General features: G+C 39.1%; 2 protein-coding genes across 4 annotated transcripts in view; both read right to left on the reverse strand.

The window, feature by feature from the left end:
* LOC140077158 (P2R1A-PPP2R2A-interacting phosphatase regulator 1-like) overlaps positions 1-26,613 on the reverse strand; it is a 981,687-nt gene that overhangs the window by 316,308 nt on the left and 638,766 nt on the right. The gene's annotated exons all lie outside the window — the stretch shown is intronic.
* Positions 1-26,613, reverse strand: part of GPC4 (glypican 4) — a 61,921-nt gene that overhangs the window by 20,559 nt on the left and 14,749 nt on the right. For all 3 annotated transcript variants that reach the window (XM_072123708.1, XM_072123706.1, XM_072123707.1), the window contains exon 2: positions 5,399-5,557. In XM_072123708.1, coding sequence (XP_071979809.1) covers positions 5,399-5,507 — 109 coding nt within the window. In that variant the 5' untranslated portion in view covers positions 5,508-5,557. The remainder of the gene's footprint in view (positions 1-5,398; positions 5,558-26,613) is intronic.

Genomic DNA, 26,613 nt, shown 5'->3' on the forward strand with positions numbered 1-26,613 from the left:
ATCATGGCTTCCATTTATCCAGGGCAGCTACATTACATACATTTTTACATTGAGACACTAACCAATCCATTGAATGGAATCCATCAGGCATCTACGGAACTCTCTACAGAATCCTTAAAGGAAATCTACCATTAAAATGAAGCATGGATAAACCAGGGACACTTACTCAGAGATCCAGGCACTGTGGCGTGGTAATGGTAATGTTCTTACATCTGATATTGATGCTCTCCTTCTTTATTGATACAACTTTTAAAATTATGCTTATGAGCCAAAAAGGCTCTGGTGGTTTGTACCAGAGCCGCTTTGTGCCGTTGCTTCTCAGGTTGTTACACTATGCACAAGATCCTTCCCCTGCTTCCCACCATGTGCTGAAACTTCCTCTACACCACATCAGCCAGAGGCAGAGGAGAAGTGCTGAAGGACCAGATGGGGGGGGGGGTAACAAAGTTTAACAGCCTGTGAAGCTGCAGAATTAAGTTGCCCTCCAGGCTCATTAGCATAATTTTAAAAGTTAATTATAAAAGTCAGGAAGCCACGGATGACAAATATAATCAGATTGGCACAGTCACGGTGCCTGGATCTTTGAATAAGTGTCCCTGGGTTATCATGCATTATTTTGATGGCAGATTTCCTTTAATAATATTGATGCAACAATGTAAAACACACAAGTGCAATTCCAATTTCACATATTTTTTGGATTTGTGAAATTGTCGGGATGCAATGATATAAAACTTATTTCCCAGGGCATTTCTAGTGCAAGCAAATGTCCTCCAACTACAGGAGAGAACACTGCATCCGGTCTATAAGAAATGAAAACAAGCTAAAATATAAAGTAACAAATGAAGTTACTCCAATAAAATCCAGTCCACATAATGAGACCCATTTCCCGTCTGAATGAAGAATATGTTTTTTGGTTTTTTTTTAATGTAGAATGTTTGGAATTTGTGCAGCAATGCAATATAATCTGGTAATTGCTCTGTTACCAAAAAGCCAGCCACATCCTTCCTGAATAACCAATAGCCGTGTGGTTTAACTATATTTTTACCAGCTTCGCCCTGTCGAATGTGAAAGGGCGGAGGATGCAAACTGGGAAAGACAAAACACTGAAATTTGTCTTTGTCTTTCCCAGTCTAATCAGAGGATTCTGGTTTTAGTTAACCGGATAGAAATCTTAATAGAATCTTCTATAAATACGGTAGATTAAAAAAAAAATTAAATTAAAAAAATTATCCTAAATAACACCAAGGGGGGAGCTACAAATATATATTAAAAATGCTAAAAAAAATTAAAAAAAAAAAAATTAAAAAGTATGTTCCTGCTGATATTCTCTGGCATAAAAAGAAAGACACAAAGTATGCAGTACCGTTGCTTTGCATGAATAGAGAGAAAGATGTTGGCTTACTCAGACTGGACCTTGCAGTTCCATAAATTAACACCTCCAGTACAAGTCAGTGGAACAAAGTCCTACACACAAACGCACACAGAGGATCGCTTTCCTGTGTAGCCGTGGTGTAAAAACAGGCTTTATAGCAGCCTGACAACTACTCTACCCTCATTAAATCACTATATCAACACAGGCCCAATGCAGGACTTTCGCATAAAAGGAGGACAAAAATCAGACGCCCCAGACACTCCGGGGACAGAAAAGAAAATTCTTACGGCCTCAGAACACTACAATATCTTACTGTGTCCAATAGCCTCAGCTCCTCTTGCTCTATAATAAGCTGCCTGAAAATAGGACACTGTGTAAACAGTTGAGCTCCTGCTCTATAACATGCCTGCAGATAGGACATTATGTATAATTGGGTAAGCTCCTCCTGCTCTACAACATGTTGCCTGCAGATAGGACACTATGTCCAATCTGCTCAGCTCCTTCGGCTCTATAACATGCTCTCTGGAGACAGAATGCTATGTCTAATCGGCTAAGCTCCTCCTGCTCTATAACATGCCGTCTACAGATAGGATACAATGTCCAATCAGCTGAGTAACATGCAACCTGCATATAGGAAACCATGTACAATCGGCAAAGCTCCTCTTGCTCTATAACATGCTCTAACCTTGGATGTATTAAATGCAGCCTGAATAAAGTACATGCCTGTGAAATTATGTGCACGTCAGGCATGCAAAGTTTATTTCTAAGCGCAGCTGTGGGACCCAAGTTAAGGCTCAGGGGTCCTATACACTACTTTCTAGCTTTGTATATGTTAATGTATAGGCAATATTACATTTTTTCATTTCATAAACTTTAACATATGTGAAGCTGACAAATTCAAGTGGAGAATATCATGGCCTCCCATGACACACATTCACAAGTGCACAGAGCAGACGCAGCAATACACATTATAACCCACTTGTATGGAAATTCCTGGGATTGTATATGTGTGTGCATGTGCCGCCCTGGCCTTCCCAAGGGACAAGGTGTATGAGAACTTCACTCCACCCCACAGCTGGCGCTACACAATAAAACATCAACCAGCAGCCTGAGCCAGGCAGATTAAAGGGAAGGAGGTAACAGGACACCAGCGTTGGGGGGTTTTCAGTTTCATATTGCAGTTATCCAGCCTGCGACACATGTATACGCTGGCATCTAAAAGGCAGGGGGGGTGATCATTTTTGGGTTCAGGATATGCTTTAGGATTTTCTATAGGGGAGTAAGGTTCTTTAATGTTAACCATGTAAAAAGCTGAAAAATAAATTCATGTTTGGAGGAGTACAAGACTACAGATTAAATGGACACCGTCACCAGATGATGCCCTATTAAACTACTAGTCCCCTCAGGTAGAGTTTGAAATGTCCGTTTTAAAAGTCCTTTTATTTGAAATCTCACTCATTTATCTATAGAATAAACATCTCCGAAAATAAGTAGAGAAGAGTCATATTTTCCCTGAGACGAGTCATGTTTACAGCCTGCAGAGGAGAAGCCCCCATCTTTGGTTCTATAGATCCTAGAAACATACTTTTGGTCACATCTTTCTGATCTTAAAGATCAGTTTTTGTGGTTCTGTAATCTAAGGAACCAGAGATGCAGGCAGCTAAACACATCGTTGGAAATTGTTGTAAGCTGCTGATAAAGATCAAGTTCCTGCCTTTTTTGAACCTGCCTTTATCCAAGTTGCAGTAACGCACATATGGGATCTGAAAGATGAGATTCTAACTTCATGTTTCTGGGTACTATAGCACCAAAGATAGTGGCTGCTGAAGTGAGAGTCTCCCTGCAGCCTCTAAACTTGACTCATCCCAGGCAAACCACTTTTATCATCTCAATTGCACATAACTTTAGAGGAGTTTTTTTAATAAGTAAAAAAGGCAAGATTTTACATCAAAGAAGGACATTTCATCCTCTAGCTAATGGGCGAGTAGCTTAAAGGCGACTTGTCACAAGGTCACTTTAATGGCGTCCCTTTAACGGAAACACAAGTTTGCACTGTGAATAATAGTCTAAGTATTACGACTCAAGGGAGAAAATACCCAATTTACTCCTGTTAGGAATCCTTCTGAATTTTAAATACATGTACCTATAACCGTCTGCACATGCACATCTACAACTCCCCCAGTGACCAGAAAGTCACATTTACCCACTGCCGTAATGATCAACATCTATACAGATGTCCATTATGTTCTCCTGACACCTTCACGTTTTGAGGTTTATGATGAGGACAATCCCACTTTAAAAGGAAACCATTCTTTGCTTGGAGGCCGAATTTGATTTGGTGAAACAGCAATTAAGAGCACTTAAGGTTTGGTGGCAGCCGGGGGCAAGGGTCAGCAGGCCTCACATGAAAGCTCAATTGCTATGCCAGACGTCTCGAGGAAGAAAAAAAAAAAATGTCCTTCATATAAAGATTGCCCGGGGCTATAAACCCTCAGATCTCTGGCAGACCAGGACACTGGAAATAAAAAAGGCAGCAGAAATAGGAGAAAATCTAAAACCCTACAGACAAAACTGAAAACAAACACACAGACGCATAGAGAGAATAAACCTCTGAAAGTAAGGTCATATTTTTGGAACATTTTAATTTCGAAAACCATTGGCTGCAATTCTGTTTAATCTCAATTCTTCTGAAGATACTCCAAATATGTCAGTGAAACATGCGACATGAACAAGAAGTTAAAATTTATGTTTTATTCAATTTCCTGAATTGGGGAAGAAAAGTGAATTGTAAAGTGAATTCCAGGCATTCCATGGCTAATGGAGAAAATGTCAGAGCGAGATGGGGTCCATTTATCAAGAACTAGAAGTTTGGGGGGGGGGGGGAATTGGGGGATGTCTTGAGAAACCCATTTACTCATACCCTATTAGGAGAGGCCACCACAGACTGACTTCGCATAGACGTGTAAACCGGGTCTAAAACACTTTAACTTCAACAATTCATGTTAGGCTACATACACACGAACGTGTGCGGTACCCTATCACTCCGTCCGGCCATTGCGGTCTATGGGGGGCGTATGTAGGCTTGCAAGCTGGCAGCTGTTCATACTTCCCCACCCCCACGGTTGTGTGCATGGGGCCTAAAAGTGACCATAAATTAGTGATCATGTGATAATCTAAACCAGTCCTCTACAATTTGCTTTGTAAATATCTCCATACACAATATATTTATGGTCTCCCAGTGTATGTATGTATGTATGTATGTATACCCACAAGAAAGATTATCCAAATTTCAGTCATAGCATACTGGGGGTTGTAGATCCACATTTCAAATTTGGAGAGTTCTTGGACTGGAATTGACATATTTAATCCACAAAACACACTAAGGTCTCATTCACACGACCTGGTCTTAACCTGGGCGAACACTCGGCCGGGGGGAGGAAGGGTGAGCGCTCCCTTTCCCTCTCCATAGAAATTCAAGTCAATATGGTTAAGTGTAGGACATGCCCCGTACTTTGTAAGGGTGGCCGTCTAGCCCGGTCACGGTGTATTGAGACATTGGGGCAGATTTATCAAGCTGTCTGAAAGTCAGAATATTTCTAGTTGCCCATGGCAACCAATCACAGCTCAGCTTTCATTTTACCAATGCTCATGAATATTTCAAAGGGGAGCTGTGATTGGTTGCCATGGGCAACTAGAAATATTCTGACTTTCAGACAGCTTGATAAATCTGCCCCATTGTGTTCACCGCACCGTGATCGGTGACATATGGGGGTCATTATATCACCACAAATTATGTGGGCAGGTCAGGACACTCGTTACAGTCGTGTGCATGAGGCCTTACGTTATAACAGGTAGGTTGTAGGAAATGGCACTTGACCAGGGTGGCATTTGTCCTACTGCACCAGGTCATCTTTTTACATTCTTTGACCTAAAAGTACAGTACTCACAACCATGTGTTGGTGCGGGTGGAATTGGGCATCTACATTGTGCCAACAAAGTCGGACTATGGCAGGCTTCTTTACTTACCATCAAACTTTTTGTATCTGGAAGAAAATACATTCTGCAATGTACTACATGGCTCAGTGAACGCAGCCTTGAAATCGTGTTTGCTTTGCTGGCTGTACTTCTCTTCCATTGCCTGAGAGCAACACGTGTGTCCCTGTGAGCAGACCTTCAGATGGTCACCTGAAAAACATGATACATAAAAATGATGAGAATCCTTTTGTGGAAATAACCCTAATAATCATCTAGAATAGTCTACTAGCGTGTCTCCAAACGCAATCACTATAGATCCACGGAAGAGTATGACAACACACCAACTACAAGCCTTGCAAATCAGGCAAAACTGAGCGGAACCCACCCATCTAATGTGTACGTCAAAGGAGATGAAGGTTGGCCATGTTGGATTTCTATCTGCCCTATACTGTGATTCTTGAAAAGAGAGGCCACCATTACAGGTTCATTTTCACGACTTGAGAACTTGTCGGTATACAGGTCCAGAAAAGAAAGTAACTTGGTATCTCACATGTATTGTCACTCTCGAAAGCACCATGTTTGTCCAACAGGTGCCCATTTACGACCATCTCAAGGGCAACTTAAATTTAGTCTCTTGTAGGCTTGGATATATTGCTTTAGAAAAACTAATGGATGACCAGATAAGCATGTGCTTATAAAACAGCTGTATAATAGAGAGGTAAAAATACACAATTCTATAGTCTGATGTAGATTTGGTGGGTCAGGGCAGAGGTTCATTTGATAAAATAGACAGCAGGCACATTTTTTAAAGTCACGTCTCTTGGTTAGGGGGCAAATTCAGAAATCCTCACTCAGCTGTTCAGGGCTCTGAAAGGATCATTTGTGTCAGTAATTGGCAGATTCACTGTACAGACGGTGACACGGTCAAGCGAGAGCCTTCTTTTTAACCACTACCGAAAAACTGCATTTTTAATCTTTAAGGCGTTTGTTCATCTTTGCGTAGTGACCTCCCCACGATTCCTTTTACTCTTCACTTATCGAAAAGTGTGGTTTTACAGCTCAAGTTTTTACCAGTTATTGATATATTTAATATTCAGATCATTATGATCTATTCTTGTGTCACAGCCACATGGCCATGCTATTTTACTGACAGTTCTACAATAAACACCATATCAAGAAAGTCAAGAGAAATCTGCCAAAAAAAAAAAAAAACACAAAAAGTTGAATAGACAGGGCCATTAGTCTATTCTATTGGGTGGTATTCACCCCAAAACAAAAAGTAAAAACTAACATTTTGCTTATAAAGGCTTTACCAATCAAATGCTTTTGAAGTTCGAAAGCCCTTCCATATGGTTGGACAAAGTAGTAGGAAGAGATAAATTGGGCAAAAGGCCTTTTCACTGTTGCCATTTCATGACTGTATATATATATATATATCAATTCGCTTTATTTTACTGTAGAAAAAAAAAAAATGAAATATGAAAAAATAAGCTTGTGTGAATGTAGCCTTAAAAATCTGGTTTTAGGAAATTTACCAACAAATCAGAAAAACCGGCTTCGGACAATACGCGCAAGTAAAGGCTCAAACAAGAGAGAAAAAAATCTGAACTATCACATAATCAATGTCTGGAGACGTCCTCACACAGGTCACTTAAGGTTGCAATATAAAGGGATACTTTGCTTTGGTAATTGATAATCTGTAATAACAAATTTAATTACCATGACAATACAGACATCCTTCCTACCACATGAATAAAAGCAGGGAAACAATGACATGTTGTACAATTATTATATTAAAACACCATAAACCTCAGACAAACTTATCAGAAAAATGAAAAAGTGTGGATGAACATGAAACTACCGTAATAAGTGAGTGTATGGGTAGAACTGTGGCATATAAACAATTGTCAAAAAAATTATGAATTTGCTACATGGGATTCTAATGAGCGATTATTTTCATAGCCCAACTTTATAAGTCCTTCAAAATGATATGTTGGTTAATAAGACTTGTAGGAGTTCGACAAGACCCCATAGCGGTACCTTAGATCTATTATACAAGGATAACAGGATAAGCTTACTTTCAACCCACTAAGATTTAAAATGTTGTGGTCTAACAGGGAATAACTACCTAATAAGAAAATGTACACAAAATCTGAAAAAAATGGGGAAAAAAAAATGCATCGACAACAAGTGCAATTTGTCCTTGTGAATAGGATATAGTTGTTCGCCTTTGTTCTCAAGACATCTGACTCCCCGGCAAGTGAATAACTATAAACCTGATCTCACAGCTGTTCAACTGTGTAGAACAACCACAAGTGTATGGTGTTAAGCTTCTTCCCTCATCTCCAGCAAAGCATTTTCTATTAAGGCAATAGCTTCGTATGTCCAATCAGGTCCCAAGGCAATTACAATATTAATTGTCTGATACAAAATGACACTGTTCACAGAAACCCAACTCTTTGGGAAAAGGTTTTCTCGTGGGCCAGTAACTTGAGCAGCAATGTCTTCTGAAGGATTTAGAAATTCTCATTTTCCAAGGGAAAACCAAAGAAGAATACATTAAAAACCGCCAGACAGATTATTTTCAGAGGGCTACAATAATAAAAAGCACTCAATAAAAAGGGGATGTATACTTTGGCCCAATCCGTATTTAACAAAGTGATATGTCAGCTGGATGTTACCAGTAACACCCTATGCCTAATGCTGTATCATCCATATTTTCTTACCAAGAAGCCAATACAAACACTTAAGAAAAAGCGCTGGTCCAGAACTGCATTAAGAAAGGCCATTAGAAGCGATTTGCACGATTACCACAAGCACCGTTCCCTTCCAACACACAAGAAAAGCTTTCACTGAAAAAGTTCAGAACTGGAAAGGGACGTGAGAAAATATTTGGTTTTGTTGAATAGATTATTCATCGAGTTCTACTTAAAAAAATGAACACAAGTTGGTCATTGTTCAGATGATTCTTTATTTTTAATTTAAAAAACGAGTTAATTTTAGCCAGTATGACTCCGCCAATGAATGAAGCCTGAAGAAGGGCCAACAGACTATTGACCACGTGTATTAGCCATTTCCATCTTCTGATTGAAAGTTCAACATCTTCAAAAATTAAACAATATGGTCACTTATACCCGGGGTAAAAATGGTCTTATCATCAGACAACTGCCTTATAAAAATTTTAGGAGGCCATCAGACAGCGTTAAACCAAAATAGTGACACAAAATTGGTTTGGCTGGTATTAATTTTTAATTTTTTCTTTGCCCATGAGGGACAACCATGGGGATACCATCTTATCTGAACTCTTGTAACAGCATTTAGTGATATGCTTTACTGACAATAGATGATGTCACAGCTGTTGCAGTGATGTAATGATGGGTCATTGTTATCTATATAGAAGTCATTGTACAGGGAGGGGGAGGAGATAAGCTGTGACATCATCTATTGTCAGTAGTGATGTAATGATGGGTCAGTGTTATCTATATAGAAGTCATTGTACAGGGAGGGGGAGGAGATAAGCTGTGACATCATCTATTGTCAGTAGTGATGTAATGATGGGTCAGTGTTATCTATATAGAAGTCATTGTACAGGGAGGGGGAGGAGATAAGCTGTGACATCATCTATTGTCAGTAGTGATGTAATGATGGGTCAGTGTTATCTATATAGAGGTCATTGTACAGGGAGGGGGAGGAGATAATCTGTGACATCGTCTATTGTCAGTAGTGATGTAATGATGGGTCATTGTTATCTATATAGAGGTCATTGTACAGGGAGGGGGAGGAGATAAGCTGTGACATCATCTATTGTCAGTAGTGATGTAATGATGGGTCAGTGTTATCTATATAGAAGTCATTGTACAGGGAGGGGGAGGAGATAATCTGTGACATCGTCTATTGTCAGTAGTGATGTAATGATGGGTCAGTGTTATCTATATAGAGGTCATTGTACAGGGAGGGGGGAGGAGATAAGCTGTGACATCGTCTATTGTTCTATAGAGGTCTTATCTTGTAATCCTGTCTGACGAAAATGAGAAAAGCTTGACAAATTAACTAGTCAGTCTATAACTAACCCCAAATTAGTGAAACTTACTCTTTTAATGAAATATTACAGATCCTTAAACATATGTTTAAACCGTAAATATTTGTGTATTACTACCTATTATGTCAATGTTGAACAGTGCTGGGATGGAAAAGGCTTTTAAAGGTGGGGGGCACCCGTCGGCAGGTCAGTATAAGTGGCAATAACTGCCAATATTAAGTTCTTTCCAGAACGGAAGTGGTGAAGTTTTCTTTGTATCCAGACCACCAACAATACAACCAATAACTGGTCTCAAAGGTGCCTTGTGCATAAACGGCACATGACCAGCCTCAAGAGTCAAATGCCATTTTAGAAACGCTTTTCAGCATGGAATATCTGATCCAAGGAAGGACACATCTGTTCATAAACATACAGAATCTTAAAAAAAAAAGTGCAGAATTCCACCTGTTACTGACCCATGATACAATCTCCTGTTGATATAGGATACAAACATAGCAGTGGTTAAGGGAGTAGATTTGATTTTCCAGTCTATGTCCATCCATCACATTACACAAACTTATAGGACTATAAATTCCACCGCACTCAGCATGATTACATCTGGAGTAATGTTATTTTTTAATATAGAAAGAAAAAAATGTGTACATGGTCAGAAGTTCGGAGTATCTGGTGCGTTGGCAGAACACCAGTGCTGACATTATGAAAGTTACAGCATCAGTGTTATAAAGCCATGAGAGCGGGATGCTAGGCTAAACTTTATCTTGCATTGCTAATCTACTCATAGAATAGGACTATCGGCATAGTAGAGAGAGTGGGTACCTACACCTATCTGTAGCTGGTGTAGGATGCCAGTGACCATGTTACAGAAACCGGGCATCTACAGTCCCTGTACCTAACATGAAGCCCCTAGGTTCACCTTTATGGACACCATAAGTGAATTTCGTCAATGTTGCGCAAATCCAAGGAAGACCAAGTTCACTTGAACATGGTAGGCACTAGTAGGAGACTGATGCAAATGTGAACTTGTTTGGACCGATTTGTCATTGCTCAGTTTTTTTTTAAGACTGTGTACCCATGGCCACTTTTGAAGCAGTTTCTCAAAATGAGAAAAACATTTTTGAAAAAATATTCACATAAGAAAAACACCATGTCAAAATCTCATCATCTTTTCTATTTCCCCTATACTTCACTCTTGGCATGACAATTGGGAAACACCGTGGCTAGGTGGTTTGCAGTACTGGGGTAGGTAGTAAGGACAACATCTTCATAAAGTAGAAATGTTCTCCCAAGGTCTGTGTTGTTTACCTAACGCCTGGTTTACAGTGTCCTTTATTCTTGTGCCACGAATATCAACCCTGCTACTCTAGCATTCTGTTATGTAGAAAGGAACACCAATAACTATTAAGTTGGCATCACAAAAAAAAAAAAAGAAAAAGTTTTAGAAGTGCGACCATCTTTGAACCAAACTCATATCACACAAGAATGACTACTAAAAACTGTAGATCTCACCTCCAAGTATCTTCTGTGTAAGAAAATGATATTGTAAATTTTAGAAATAAAAGAAAACTACACAGACTATACCAACTATAGTTATTTTGTCTCGAAACTTAGTCCAACAAAAGAACATGAATGGTCCGTCTCCTCCTCGAGAATCCACCGTTCTATTTTAATTTGAGAAACTTACAAAAAGCCCCTTGACACAATTGCACTCTCTGTAGAACGAAAAACAATTCTAGATCTCGTTTTACATTAAGAATGGCATTCCACTGGAGCACTGACCAGGAGAGATGTTCTCGCTAGATCACAGTGCTTGAAAAGCGAGCTCGCAGCAGAAGGGAAGTCTAATTACTTTGTGAAGCGGAGCAGAAAAATGATAGGAGATCCAAGAATACTTAATTAGCTATGACACGGAAATTCCTTAATTCCCTTTTGTGGCCCTGCAGATACAGAAACCTTGGCTAGAAGATCAGGTCAACAACACAAGCTCAATCACCCAGTGGTCAGTGTCGCTAATAACACTTTCAGGAAAAAAACTTTTCGTTTCGCAGAAAAATGTGGACAAATGAAGCATTTGGATATTTATCTTATCAAGTAAGGAATGTCCAGGAAGATCTCATACATCCTCATGGGATTCTAAAGAAACATAATTCCGATGAAAGGTAGTAAACTTTCCAAAGTAATGGTCTGCCTTAGGGACGTCACTCATGAGCTTTGTAGACCAACTAAAAGGCATTGCTTGGCTGTCACCAGACTGTCATCCGTCGTTTTCTATGAAAATATACCCCTTTCCAAAAAAGTTATTTAACCCATCTACAAATCTGAAAATACAGAATGAGCGAGGGAGTGATTTGACAGACTACTAAGGAATTCCTTACTTTTGAGCCTAACATGGGTAAAAGATGGTAACATCTGATGGGTCACAATCCAATATGTCCAACCACTTAGTGGAAATATTTATCAATGGTGTTAGAAAAAATCAAAGGGCGCCTCTAAAAGGGGCAGATTAAATTGATGATATAACATTTGGGTGCTCTTCGGGTAACACTTTCATGGTTACTTTACTCAGGTTTTTATATATTTTGAACCAATGATAGGGTCTTAAGAAGTTTCTACGGTGGGCAGACTAACAACTTTTAAGATGTAATAAAAGAGGTCATCAGTGACCAGCGAGCCATTATTTGCCCAGTTTGATCGCTGGGCATGTTTACATGGAGCAATGATTTGGAACGGACATTTAGGCATTTTCTCCATGTATCAAAGGCCCTTAACCCAATTATCTACAGAACAACAAATAGTTGTCCATGCTGGGTCCTTCTTTCCCTACAACATCGGCCACCGAGGGATTGTATACGCTTGAGAAAAACGGGCAAGCCAGTGGATATCAGTAGAACTGGCTCCCTTTTCTTTCATGCGTATGCATGTTCAATTTTAGGTAGGTTTTAGCGGTCATCAAAAATGAAGCACAATAAGCATATTTGGTTTCATTACACAAGAAAAGTTTCTAAAAATACCCACTGCACAAGCATGTTCTATAAAATGCAGTGAAAAATTAGATGAGTACTACACGTCTGAACTGGGTGGAAATGTAATGAATACTGCTATGAACCGAATAGTCTTGCATTACTGGCCTGGTTTCTATTTTATTCATACACAATTTTCCAGACATTAAATTTTTTTACTCGCTTTAATGGATTAAGTAACATGGCTTTCGATTAGGGTTGCACTGGACCGATACTTGTTGGAAAGCGTTCTTTACATTTCTCATAAGCTTCTTTTTATAGTTATGGCGGAATTTTCTACGAACTAAACATATGAACTGGATTATTCATTCATGCACATTAAATGTACATTGACAAACATTCAATTCTTGACTTTCATGTACAACAACCAAACACGCTCCAAGATGGAACTACAATATAATAAAAGAATCGCTTTAGTTCGGGTAAGACGAGAATAGATAGAAGCAGGGTTGTGGCACAAATCCGAGCCCTCAAGACTTTCTCATTTCTAGAAACAAATGAGCAATGATTTGCCAGATTTCTAGGGGCTGGGGTCACAAGTTTTTTTAAAAGCCCTCTAAACTCAGCCGACAATTCCCACAGAAGAAGGGACTCTGTATAGGAAAATTCATGAGAAGATGTGACATTAATGTCTAGATACAGAGAAATGAAGTATGATCGGATTCGACTTCCCACAATTTCGACAAAGCTAGATAACCTCAAAAGAAGATTTCTCATGTCTCCACCCTCTCCCTACAGACGGACGCTCCATCTTTCTCACATTAGGATTGGCAGTGCTCGCCACTGTGAATCTTATACATGTAAGGAATGTATCCTTTATACATTTTACTTGAAGATGGAATTCATTTATACTCTTCCAAAACGCGGATGTTGACAGAACCGTTAATGATAAAAACTAACAGACAAGAAACACGCTTGGCAAACAAGACACGACATCCAAATCACCAAGTTATTTAAGGACAAGAGGAAATGACGTTTCTTACATATATTAAAGAAAACTGCTATACAGAGAACATATTAACTTACAAAAAAAAAAAAAACTGCTAAAATCTTCTGATGAAGACTCTGGTCACCACTCTTCAATCTCAACCAAGATTACGAAACCTTTCCCCATTGAGAACACATGCAAGCTCTGCCATGCCTTGCGTGTCTATGAGGAAAGGGATTAGCTGCCCTCTAAACATCTGGTTACATTTTCTATCGTCGTAGTTGGTGTAGTGGAAAAAAATATAAAGGCTGTGGAGGAGAAACGCTGTGTTTTTAGCCGGGCATCTGATGTGGTAGAAACATTGTGTAAAAAACTGTGTTTTAGAGAAAAGATAAGAAAAAAAAAATCCACATCCAAAATGAACCTGGGTCTATCTATAGGTCAATGCTAACAATCTTTATTCCCAACTTCCCGTAATTCTAAATAATTAAAACATGTAGATTTTTTTTTTTACACCACAATAACTTGTTCTTTGTGTTCCAGCCAGAGGTGGATTGAATGGCAAGGTTGAGAAGAAGAAATTGTAGGCAAGTCTTCAACTTTCTTCTCTACATGAGTTTCTGGCTTTTAACTTTCAGGGGAACACATACACAACTAAAACCAGATACAAGAACAGGCACACAAGACAGCACACATGTTCCAACGCAACGCATGTGTTGAGCAAGACACTACTAAGAGATGTACATAAACTCGTTCCGCTACAGCTGAGGAATCACATGTCTGTTTCACATAAAAGCAAAAAGAAATTGATAAAGTATACATGTCAAATGATGTAAAACATAAAACACAACCCTCCACATCAAAAATCAGCAAAGTTAAACATGTAGACCCAAACAGAACAAAGCCACAATGTTTGAAGCTATGCATAATGACTTAAAAGTAGCTCATTTCGTTAAACTAATTTATGATAAATATGAACTCAAAATTTTAAGCCTCTTAGAAGTCAAAACTTGAGCACCTGTGCAACCCTTCAATTATCAAAAGCCTCTCGCTCAGCCAAACCAGTTCCCTACGCTCTACTGAAGAGACCCAAAAAGGTCAGAACAGCGCTGTCTACAGTCGGGAATCTGCTCCATCTGGAATAGATGTACTGGTTTGGTTTTAGTCCCGCATCATGTCACAAGGCTTCCTGAAAGTCATGCTTGATGTCAATGGAGCTGCCTTACAAGGTAGCTAAAGAGGTGTGGTTTTCCTTAACCAATCCTTGAAAAGTATTTGCATATTTTCCCAGAATACCCTAGTGGGGCATCAATGGCTTTAAGTCTCCACACGCCTATACAGCGGCCTTAGTTGGCAGTTTGTGTAAGGAAAACTCTTACTTCCCGGCCTTCTACGATTGCAAAATAATTTGAGAGTTTAAGAACCTCTCCGACCGTCACAGTTCTCAATTTCACCTTGCTAGCTTTATTTGTTGCACAGAGCGTGAATAAAGCATATATGATGTCACTGACGCCAGTGGCTCAGTTCTCACAAACTAAATTCCCCCTATCTGGGGGACATCTTGAATCTCTTCTTTCTGGGAAAGCCAATTTGCACATGTGAGACAAGTTAGTAGGTAGCACAACACCACAGTGTAAGAGCTCAGCAATATAGGAACTATAGCTATATAACCCCCGCCCCTTGGCAGGAGGCACATATGTAGGGCTTAGATCATAAAATGAGTTTCCTACAAAGAGAAGAGACTAACTACATAGTAGGAAGTATATGCTGAAAATAGCAAGCAATTCCAGCGCTAATCGAAAACATAAAGTCTTCAAAAAAAAAAAATCTTCTTTCAAACTAGTAGAGGAGTGGAAATTTCCAATTTCGAACCACATATCAAATTATGGTAGTCACGTCATTGGCTCCTTTCATCTTCGGAGTAATGGCTTCAAATGACAATATATTACAACCTGAGACTCAAACCCAATATTTGCCAAATCTTGAACTTATTAAGATCAAGTCAACAAATTGAAAACTAAAATGTTAACAGCTTTATAGACATGAAAATAAAAATTGAAAAAACGTGCACACGTGTTAAACATATGGATCCCTCGTAAGAAAAAACACAGAACCTTATATAAATTCTCAAGAAGGTGGACTTCAAAAGGACAACTTGTGTAGATAGGACCATTTGTGCTGTGAAGATGCGCATCTATTTAGCAGCGTCAGCAGCAGGAGGAGGTCATGCCAGTACATGCCAGGCGAGGACCTTTTGGAGTAAAATAAGCACACGTCACAATTCGGGAGTCTCCAGAGAGCGATGACAATATCCAGCAGAGAGAATACAGCACAGACATTAGGAGCCTACAGAGATAGAAGCAGAAGGGCCAGGACATACCAGACATGTAATGGCATCCATAAATAATTGTCAAGTGAAAGTTAATCTCTGGTCTCCACTGTGACAGATGGTTGAACATATCAGAGGAAGCACTTCAAGTTTGTTGGTCATTTCTTTTTTTATATGATAAGGGGAAAAACAACATCTATGTGTAGATTTATGTATTTTAGTGGAAAACTTAATATAGAAAACATGTACAGTAAAAAAAAAAAAAAATTCCAAAACTTCATCCCTGAAAAGGAGTTGTCCCAGCTAGACGACCATTTTCCAAGAAGTTATCACTGATCCAACCCCTCATAACCTCAGCAAAGGGGGCAAGCTGAGGACAGTGACACATTTCTCCTAAAGAGGCATAACTGTTCCTTTAAATAAGAACAGATACAGTTGTCTGGAACAATAAGTATGTGAAAGGAGATCTGTAAGAGGACAAGAGTGCCAGATGGTCATGCAGCACACCCCATCACTGCCATTTATTTTTGGACAATGTATAAGAGGAAGGGGCTTATGAATTAATAGACCGAAGCATAAATAGGGTTTATAAAATAAGTCGTCCACAACAATTACTGGGCTAAGTTTTGGTCAACTCGGGTCAGGCCTCTTTTTGTCATACAAGTTTTGAAACCGGTCAAACAATTGATTATGGAAAAACGTCATTCTAGACAGTTTTTTGGCAAAAACTACAACACGTATTTGTTGAATGCAGATTTATAATATTGGTGGAAATGTATCATACGCTCCCGTCTGCAGTATCTGCACCGGCATACCTGTATACACCATGTCTTGCCTGGGCCAAAATTGCGCTAGAGCCTGCAAACTTTCAGGCCTGAATATTCACAGGCCAAAGCAAGCTAGACCCACCTGACGCACTCCACCCCTGGCCATGCCTTCCTTCGCACCCCTCCGCTAGCATGAAGGGGGAATATAAATCTCAAATACTGGTGGTTTTCAAGTAAATACAATTATTTCAGGACCTGTATGTCAAAAGACAAGACCTGATATATCCCCATAAATTATGATCCACTAGTCATGTGGGAGACACCAAAAACTACACTTAGGTAATGCAACTGAAAACTATTGTGCCACTCACAGTTTTGCAGAAGTGGCAGAATTTACCAGTCCAGGGCATATATGGGGGACCTACATCTAAAGTTTTCTACAGACAGTAATAAGCAGCAACTGTGATGCTTCAAAACGAAGGTCCTTCAAAACGTAGCTATTCCACCAGGACTTCCTTTATTAAATCATCGCCCGGCAGATATCAGCTATAAGCAGACGTTTTCAGTGCTTCTTCTTGTGTCTTATAAATTTGTACATACTTTCCAAATCCATAATCCTGCTGTCCAAAATGTCTCAACAACTCTTCATTATGCCATTCATAAAAGGTCAGCAGCGCCTTTGGTGGGATTTGCTGAACATATGTGGAGACCAGAATTTCAACACAGGACTAATTGACAGGAGAGAAAAAAAAGAAATCCACCTGGAAAGCAAAACCCAGTAATGCTCGAATATTAGCGGGGATTGTTTCTTTTCACCACTTTGATAAATTGGAGCAAGTTGAAAAACAAATGTAAATCCATATTGACACAAGGGTCACTGGTCCATCTTTCAAAATGCCAAATATTGTTGAAATGGAGGAGAATAATTGTGACGAGCCTCACAATGCACTGCTAGCCAAATTCTATTTAGGCATAGACAATCTCACTAACCTATGTACGTAAATATACACATGGGACAAAATAGACTCATACAAGTCAAAATGCACAATCTGGGCATTCACATTTAATTCTTTTTTCATATGTAAACATTTCTTCAATTTTATGTTATTAAAAAAAATGTTCCTCTGTGAAGATACTTTCTCATAAATGTAACCATGATGTCCCTTAGTACGAGATAAGCTTCCTTGGATACGACCACCTCACATTTTGGCAGCAATGGCCAGAAATGCGGTATTGAGCTGTAGGACCTGCAGTAACTCCCGGACATTTTACATACAAAAACCTTTTATTTCTTTCTGCAGTCCCTCCAGCAGAGGTGGCCGTATCCAATGACACAGTCTTGTTTCTAAGGGACCATATGACAACATTTTTGAGAAATTATCTACACACAGGTGAAAAAATATTAATAACACCCAATTGAAGAAATGTATATTAATGGCAGATTAATGAAACTGAATGTCAATGCTTAGATAAGAATATCCCTTTTAATGTACATCTATATAGAATCTATAAATGTCTGTGTGTAGCCAAAGTAAAATAAATCTAAATATATTTTTCAGAAAATTAAAAAAAAATACATATAAATATATCCGTCACGTCAGTTAAAAAGTTCCCATTCACAAATTCACAAGTCAACGTCTGACCCTTTAACAGGCCTAACGAAATTGCTATCTTCTTTCTAGCCATTTCAAGAGAAGGGTAGAGTATAGGTCGACTAGGGTGTTGGTCTATGAAATAGAAGGGATGCATTCATAATTCTGCAGTATTCAGAGCTGCGCTTTTGTCAGTACTATCAGTACTAGACTATAGCTCAATGTCTGAACATGCTGGTCACACACCTAGCAAACATGTCATGTGGTTTTGTGGCTACCTACCTAGGGCATGTCACTTATTTTTGTGCCTAAAAACCAGTCCAAGTAAATTAATAGGGGTTAATTTAAGGGGAAATCTTCTATACATCCCCAGAAGAAATGTGAGGGTAGAGCCTTTGTTATAGTTAGGATGTGGGGTGTGGGATCCCGTTGAACTGTATTCTTCCATATCTATACGTCATCATTAATAGTGGGGGTCATTGATGAGATCATTACTTGTGGACTGTACAAATCTTTGCATTTCTTTCAACAGACCACAGGGCACAAACAAATGCTATTGAATAAATGAAGGGCTCTCTGTCGCACTTTGGACTCAATCAAATATTGACCAGTACTTCAACTGAAGCATTATTCACACAAACATTTGGGGGAGATTTATGAAAGCAAAATTGGTTGTCAGGAGCAATTAGAACAATCGAATATCAGCTTACATTTTCCCACAGGAGTTTATAAAATGAAAGCTGTGCTCTGATTGGTCGCCATGAGCATCTAGAACAGTTTTGCACTCCGACACTTCATATATTTCCCTCAGCGTTTCGTTTTTTTCCAGTGTGCTATTCATTACTTCAAGGGCTAGCACACGGCCTCGCGTTTTTCTATGGGCTTATAGACAACTACCTGAGCACAAATTAGGACACAAATCCTATTCCTGCCCATGTTTGCTGCTCGAAAAGTTTATCTATTGTCACCGGTGCATGGACCTTACACACGGTCATGTGTAGGGAGGGAAAATATAAGGTGAGAATATAACTGAGGAAAAATATAAGGCAATAATCCCCCACACACACAGTCTACAAACATAAAATAAGTAATGAATTCTTCCAAAGCACAAAATGATATCAGTTATATTGCCACGGCCCGTTCCTTTTATCCTAATAAGCCTGGATATATCGAGAGTAGAAATTGTGATAATTTGTGTAGGTTCTCCACTGCGGAGCCGTACCTTGTGAAGTGACAAATGAGACATAGACATCATATGTTTACTATGAATTAGGCCTGTCAGGACAGAGCACGCCGCACCTACATAATTGGGATGTTAAAAGTTTTTAGTGTCATTGATCTGAATTGATTTTCTTTACTTGAGCTGAACACACAAAAGAATGAATTAACTGCCAAAGCTGATAATGTCAAAAATTCACAGCCAACACAAAACATACAGATAGGACTAAGATGAGATGCCTGTCGCAACACGCCGACGTTCGGGAAACCCTACAAAATGGCAACATCTGCTTTTGGCAAGGGAATGGAAAATTATAATCTGCTTGTCATTCCTTTTATTAATGAGAGAAGCCGAATTCTGTTATACAAGGGATAGTACGTCTAGGTGGACCATTCATTTGGGGTAATGTAGACTAAATCGCAAAAAGACTCCTATTGTGACAGTAAGAGTCCCGATAAACCTGCCCATACATGATGAGCGAATGCTTTCCTGGATCACTAAAGTTTGTCAAGGTTTGTGGAAGTTGTAAGCAGGACTCTTAAGAGTCCTGTCAAAATTTACTCTAAAATCCAGCTGAAAATCATACGATCCCAGTTGGAGTGTGGTCCCATGTTCCACTTGCAAAGCAGGCAATCGGTAACTAGTATCACATGCATCGCATGCAAACAATGCGATATGCTTCTTACCGATCCCATGCTTTTCCGAAGTAACGCAGATGCAATAGTCACAAGCCACTTCGCTTTCCGGTTTCATTGCGTTTCAAAACACATTGCAAGCAGAAGGTGTGACCGCATCTTATCACTAAACATATCCTGCTCTCAGATGGGGCAGAAGCAAAAACCTGCCAGGTTTACTTTAACTTTGTTTGAACCAAAAAATATAGGAAAATATAAAATCATCATTAATTTAATTACATTCTTACATATTCATCCAAATGTGGCCTCAAAAAATTATAAACCTGTAGGCACTCTGACCACACACACATCATAAAATGAGCACTTCACTACGTCCAGGGCATAGGCCAAACATCCAGACCGTAATGAAATGGCAGAGGTCATCGTTGAATGTATTTTAAGCCAAGAGCACTTAAAATATAGATGCTCCTCATCAGGAGTCTGCTCTTCTACATTCTACTAGACATAGCATCACTTCGAATTGCAAACTAACTGATTTGTTCAGGATACAGAATTTGCATTCTATACATGAAGAGGTATATAAGCCATATGTAAGGAGAGAACCATAGCGGGCAACCTAAACATATGGAGTACTTCAATGGTAAATGACGGTCATATAGTTCTGTGACAGCTGCTGTTTTTGAGACAAGGAAGAAAAGTTTAAGACAAAACTATTTTGCATTTAGACAAACAAGGCAATGGCACCAAGTACCAGAAAAGTTGGCACTTATTACACCTTCTTGTGTGCTTATACTGAACGTTTCAACACTCCCTGCTGGAGGCTTAGGTTTGACTTTGGTTCATCTACCGGTACCTACTAAAACAAACAAGAGCTACAAAAAGTACAAGTACAAAGAGCACTGCAGAACAATTGGCTGGCTATAAACAAAAAAGCGAGAGACAATGTTCCTCAAGCTGAGAATGCATTTACGCCTTAGATGAGCAGCCAGGCATGTTCAAAGCTTGACCCAAAAGACCAACATCAGGCTTGCAACCAAGGCCCATTAATGCATTCCAAGAAAGCCAGGACTTTGCTCCACACAACTTGAAAGATAAAAACGACTGGCTGACCAAAAACTAAAAACAGACTCCGGCACCTCCAGCCTGGACAACAGCTTTTATTTCCAACCTCAGCTCCAGAGCCACAGTACAGTCTTGAATTATGTCAATTAAATTGTTCTCAGATTCCCCCCCGGCGGCCCCATGAAACATTCCTCCATTATCTTCACATTAACATCCCCAATGGATATAGGATTTCAGTCTTCGTCATCGCATATAATATCATGCACCCATTCCTCAAGAAGTCGCCAGTAATTCAACGTGCGAATCATCTCGATATTAGTAGTCAAATATCTCACACAACATAAATATTAAGCACTAATGGGGTGGTCAGAATTAAGACAATTAAGCTTCTTACTTACTTCCTTTATTAAAAATTGTTATCCATTCATAAGTTTTTATGATTGCATAAATCGAGATTCATAATACAAAGACAAAAAAAAATAAATAAATAAAAGTAAAAGAATTAAGACGGAGAAAAGAAAGTTTTCCAAGCCTCAGAAAGATTGAAGCAGGCCACATTTAAAGGGGCTCTTTATATGTAAACCATGACAATTGTGGGTTTTTAGAGAGTGTAAATCAAGCACACTGACATACCACGTGTACCCCCTCTGGCAGGATCTGCTCTTCTTTTAGCTTCTTATGCACTTTTTTTTAAAAAAAAAAAAGGCTTTTAATATTATGCAAATTACCGTAACCGGAATGGCTTCGGGCTCCATAGATTGTAATGGAGTCTAAGCCCCTCAGATTCATTTGCATAATTTTTAAAGCCTCTTATCTTAAAAACAAGGTCATATGATGCTTAGAAGAGCAGATCCAGCCAGAGGAAGGACACACCGCTATGTCAGTGTGCTTGATTAACAGTCCTTTATCCTGGTGGTAGATGTCCTTTTCCTTCAACAGGCTCCTGCAGTTAGAAATAACCTGATATGCACCAGTTTAGCATACAAGCTCTGAAATAGGAACAATTTCTGGTGTACAGCCAGGAACTGCACCCATTTTCCCCCTTACTGACCTACACATGCGTAAAACCTATAGCATGCACCAAGATTAAAGGTACCTCCATTGGACCCCTCTTCACTCCCCGAGATTAATGGAGCAGACTGCCGCATATGGACTGTTCTGCACCTTTCATCCCTATATGAGCGTGGCAATCTATCCTGCCTAACTTGTTTCATGGGAAAACCCCTTTAACTCTGTTTAGAAGGGAAATAAAGTTAGGGAACGCTGCCAGCTTTTGCTCCTGATAAAAGCAGAATTCTAAGCTGTCAGCCATCTTGTTATCGTCAAAACCGCTGAAGTGTCTTTGGCCAGAAGAGTAAATGACTATTGCATTAGGGAATGGATGTAAGAAAGTAATCATTTCTCCCAGACATTCACTTTCAACACAGAAAAGGAGGAGTGCGCTATAAAAACCACACGTGTACTTCTAGTCTTGGCTTTCCAAAAGACAACCCGGCCTCATCACACAAGATCTTCTCGACTTGAAAAAGTCTCCAAACCAAAGACAATGGTATGCAACTAGGAAAGAGCAATAAATGACCAATTTGCATTTCCTTTCTGAACAGTCAAGGGTCCACAGACTGTTCTTTGTGAGGTTCACCCAAAAGACTTGAAATATAAACATCAATGGACATGTAACTTATTTATCAAAATATCTGAAATCTCTTACATTTTTTTCCTGACTTACCAGGTTCTAGCATTGATCACTAAATTCATCATCAATTTGTATGAATTTACCATTATTGAAGTTAATTTCTACAAATACTATGAGCGCAGTGAAGTCACTTATTAATGACTAGTTAGGTATTTAAATATCACTTGAAAGTAAAGGTCACATCTAGTCCCATTTATAGACTTGAGGTAAGTTCTATTACAAAAAGGGGAAAAAAAAAAATACTTAAAAAAATAAAGAAACTTATTAAGTTTAACTTATAAAGTTATATATATATATATATATATATATAAAAAAAGATTTTTGCAATTTCTTGAAAAGTTGCTTAAATTAAAAAAAAAAAAATTACATGATGATTTAATGCATTATAACCTTATTTTGGTAATGTGCACACGATTGCACCTTTTTTCCCCTCTGGTGCACTAATCACACGTAATTGTGAAAAAGCATTTATACGCCCCATTCTGGTGCAACTTAAATTAGAAAGGCGGGTGAGGCGCACAAACAACCAAAATGCGTCACACGAAAATAATACATACTAAAAATGGTGAAAAAAGGCATAAACTGGCGCAAGTCGAAAAATACATTGGGCCACTAGGTTTTCTAAATCTGTGGAAAAAAAAAATTCAAATCAGTTAAAGGAAACACCAAGTAAATTTTATAAACAGGAAATGGAGGAAGCTGTAGGATTTAAGGGCCTTTATCTTCTGCGTCTCACCACTTACAAGGCGAATTACAGCTAAAATGTCTAGAAATGCAGAGATCATTTCTGGAGGTCACAAGACAGACTTAGTCATTGATCACTGCATCATAAATCTTCTTTTATTGTCTCCCCCAAGTCTCTAAGTAAAACCAATCTATTCCTGGTTGGACGAGGCAATTACACAAATCAAGGCCTAATTTGTCATAGATCAATGCCTGAAAGCAAAGACGCTGCAGCCAGGGCTTTGTAATCCACTTTGCACCTAGGCGGCTTTCGGCTGCGGATAAGCAGCATTCAGTTCTTATCAAGGCAATTATGACAATGGGCAATAATTTGACAATACATTGGAGTGAATAGAACAACTGCTTATTCTGGCCAAAGCCTCCCGTTTCCTCTGAAGTGTCTGCCAATGAAAACTAGACTCCCACTAACTGGACAAATGAAAGCCGTCACTGTTGTTACCCATACGATTAACACTGAGCTGCGTGAGGATTCAAGAATCGCTCATAACCAATTTCATCCCAGCACCCAAAATACAACCCCAAGAAAAGTCATGATATACAAATCAGGAAACAAAAAAAAACCCCACAAACGGAAACGTCGATCAGATCATGGATCTCCACAGGGCTGACAAGAAGAAGGTCTGATTTGTGGGACAACCAACATAATTGCTTTTGGTTAACAGAGACAGAAGTGACCAAAAAAATACAAAAGGTATAGAGGAGCGGAAGGGGGGGGGGGTGGCGTCAAGAATAGGATGTCTATGTAAAGAATGTGCCTGATTAGAAACTGAAAGGAAATAAAATAGATTAAGTTTCTTTTCTGTCCAGAACATAAGGACAATTCTCAACAGCTGACTAAATACACACAAACTCTATGTAAGAGGATTTCCACCCAAAAATCTAAAAAGACTTAATGATAGTAAAAAACCATAACAAAATAGTGACCCATTCCTTTACCAGTGTATGTACACGTAAAAGCTTAAAATCCCTTAATTTTCAGAAAGCAAAAGATTTAAGAGAATGTGCCTATGTGCCTTAAATTAACATATTTAAATTTGCGACAAAATGCAAAAAAGCCACCATTTTGTTTTGGCTGCTTTTAAACAGAACATAAAAAACTTAATAGTTTTTACATTTTAATTGAAAATGAGGAATCCATAGGAGATCTACTTACAGCCCTGTCATGAGAACTTATAAGAGCTGCTGGACAACCCAAAGAACCAACCAACATCCACTAACTAAATGGATGACATGAATCGGGTCAGGATACATTGCCACTCACTGGGGGAGAATTCATTAATGGACAACACTAATCTATTGCTGCACCAGATTTTTCATTGTGATAGTAAATCTGTCGCACTATACAAATACACGATTATATGACTATACAAATTATACTTTTAGACCTATTTTTAGCAGGTGTAAAATTGTGGAGCACAATTTGGTGCACCCTCAATTTTTGGTGCACAAACCAATTTCAATATGGCCACGCCTATTTCTATAGGACCACGCTCCATTCATAAGTCCACACACCCTTTGTCGAAGGAGAGGGGGAAAAAGGCCATAATATGGTCTAAAATGCCTTCTGACACATTTATGAAGGCTTTTAGACCATATTATGGCCTTTATCCCTCTCCTTCGACAAAGGGTGTGTGGACTTGTGAAAGGGGCATTAGATGTTTTTGGTGAAAATCTGTAATTTTCTAACGCAGGAGCAATAATGAATTCACCAGACAGAGACTTAAATGTTTTTTTTTATCCAAGTTTATGCCATGTATGCATCAAAGTATACATAGCTCAAAAGGTTAATGCCGGACGGCCATGTTAAGAAACATTGACTTTTGCAATTTAATGTTAAAAATGATAAATTATGGAGTTTTTTCAGGGACATATTCAGGTCCTTTTTGTTTTGTTTTTTTATTTCATGTGACTAATAAATTATGCTAAGCCAAGGAAGATAAAAATGTAAACTCCAATGTCTTTTTGGCCATGTCATAAATTATACCATGTCAATGGAAACAATTTCATAGTTTAAAAGTTACTTGAGAGGGTGTAGAAGGTTTTGACAGTTCACATGCAATCATTATGACCCAACTGCAAAAATATCCCTATTTTCCTGGATATAGTCACAGCATGGGCAGCCGGCCCAGTATTCAACAAAGTATGAAAGAATAGATATAAAGTGTTAGTCAGTTCTCACATACATCCATGAGCGCACTGGAGATGTCTCCGATGCAGCTATGGTTACCGGATACCCTCCGAGGAATATGGGTTGGGTTTACAGATTACAGTACTAGCGCCCTACACAGGATTTGATTAATATGGGACCCACATACCATTACATGGGATTGAATATACCCGAGAGAGAGTGACAATGGGAGCAAAGATGGCTGCTGTAACAGTTGTAGCACATCGAGTCTACAATCCCATAATGCAGTAGTGTAGAACATTCATAAATACGAACAGAGCTCTTTTCAAAAAGTTAACAACATGGCAAAGTCTTCAGGATTTCTAAATTAATATTTACTAAACCTTTTAAAAAAAAAAAAACGGGAAAAAAAAACGGCTGTGTACTGCCAGAGCCTGGAGAACAAACAACCCAACACTTAAAAAGATCTGCGGCGCTTGGCACTCGACAGCTCTTCATTTGGAGAGAGACATTTTCCCCAGTATATCTTGGCACGGAGAGATAAACATGAATTCATGTTCCTTTTATCTGAAACGACTGTATGTCTTTGCAACGAAGCAGATGCACCATCTCAGGTTATGATAAATAACAAGGATTCTGTCGGGATACAGTGCGTAATAATAATCTGTAAATATTAATGGCGAGCCAACAAGAACGCCCGTTATGTAATACTTCAATTATCCAAAATTATGGATTTCGAAAGCAATTTCTTCATTTCTGGACAGGCTACACACTAAAACAGCCATAATTTAGGAAGAATTTCTTCCAAAAGCTCCAAAAATAATCCAGATGTATTACTCCATAACAGAAGCTGAGCCCTGCAGGCCAACGACGGTGCTTCTTGTGGTTAATATAAGCTGCGCACTCTTCACCTCTGACTGTTTTTCCATGCAAGGCCTCGCAAGGCCACACACACACACACACACACACACACACACACACACACACACACACGACTGTAACGTGGTCCATGACCTGGCCACACAGGCCACGCTGGATCATGTCCCCTATAGAGTCCTATGGCACTGACGTGTCCCATATTTTGCCGGATTACTACCGCTTGCCCTAATCCGG

The sequence above is a fragment of the Engystomops pustulosus genome, chromosome 9, assembly GCF_040894005.1.
Source record: "Engystomops pustulosus chromosome 9, aEngPut4.maternal, whole genome shotgun sequence".
NCBI classification, from domain to species: domain Eukaryota; kingdom Metazoa; phylum Chordata; class Amphibia; order Anura; family Leptodactylidae; genus Engystomops; species Engystomops pustulosus.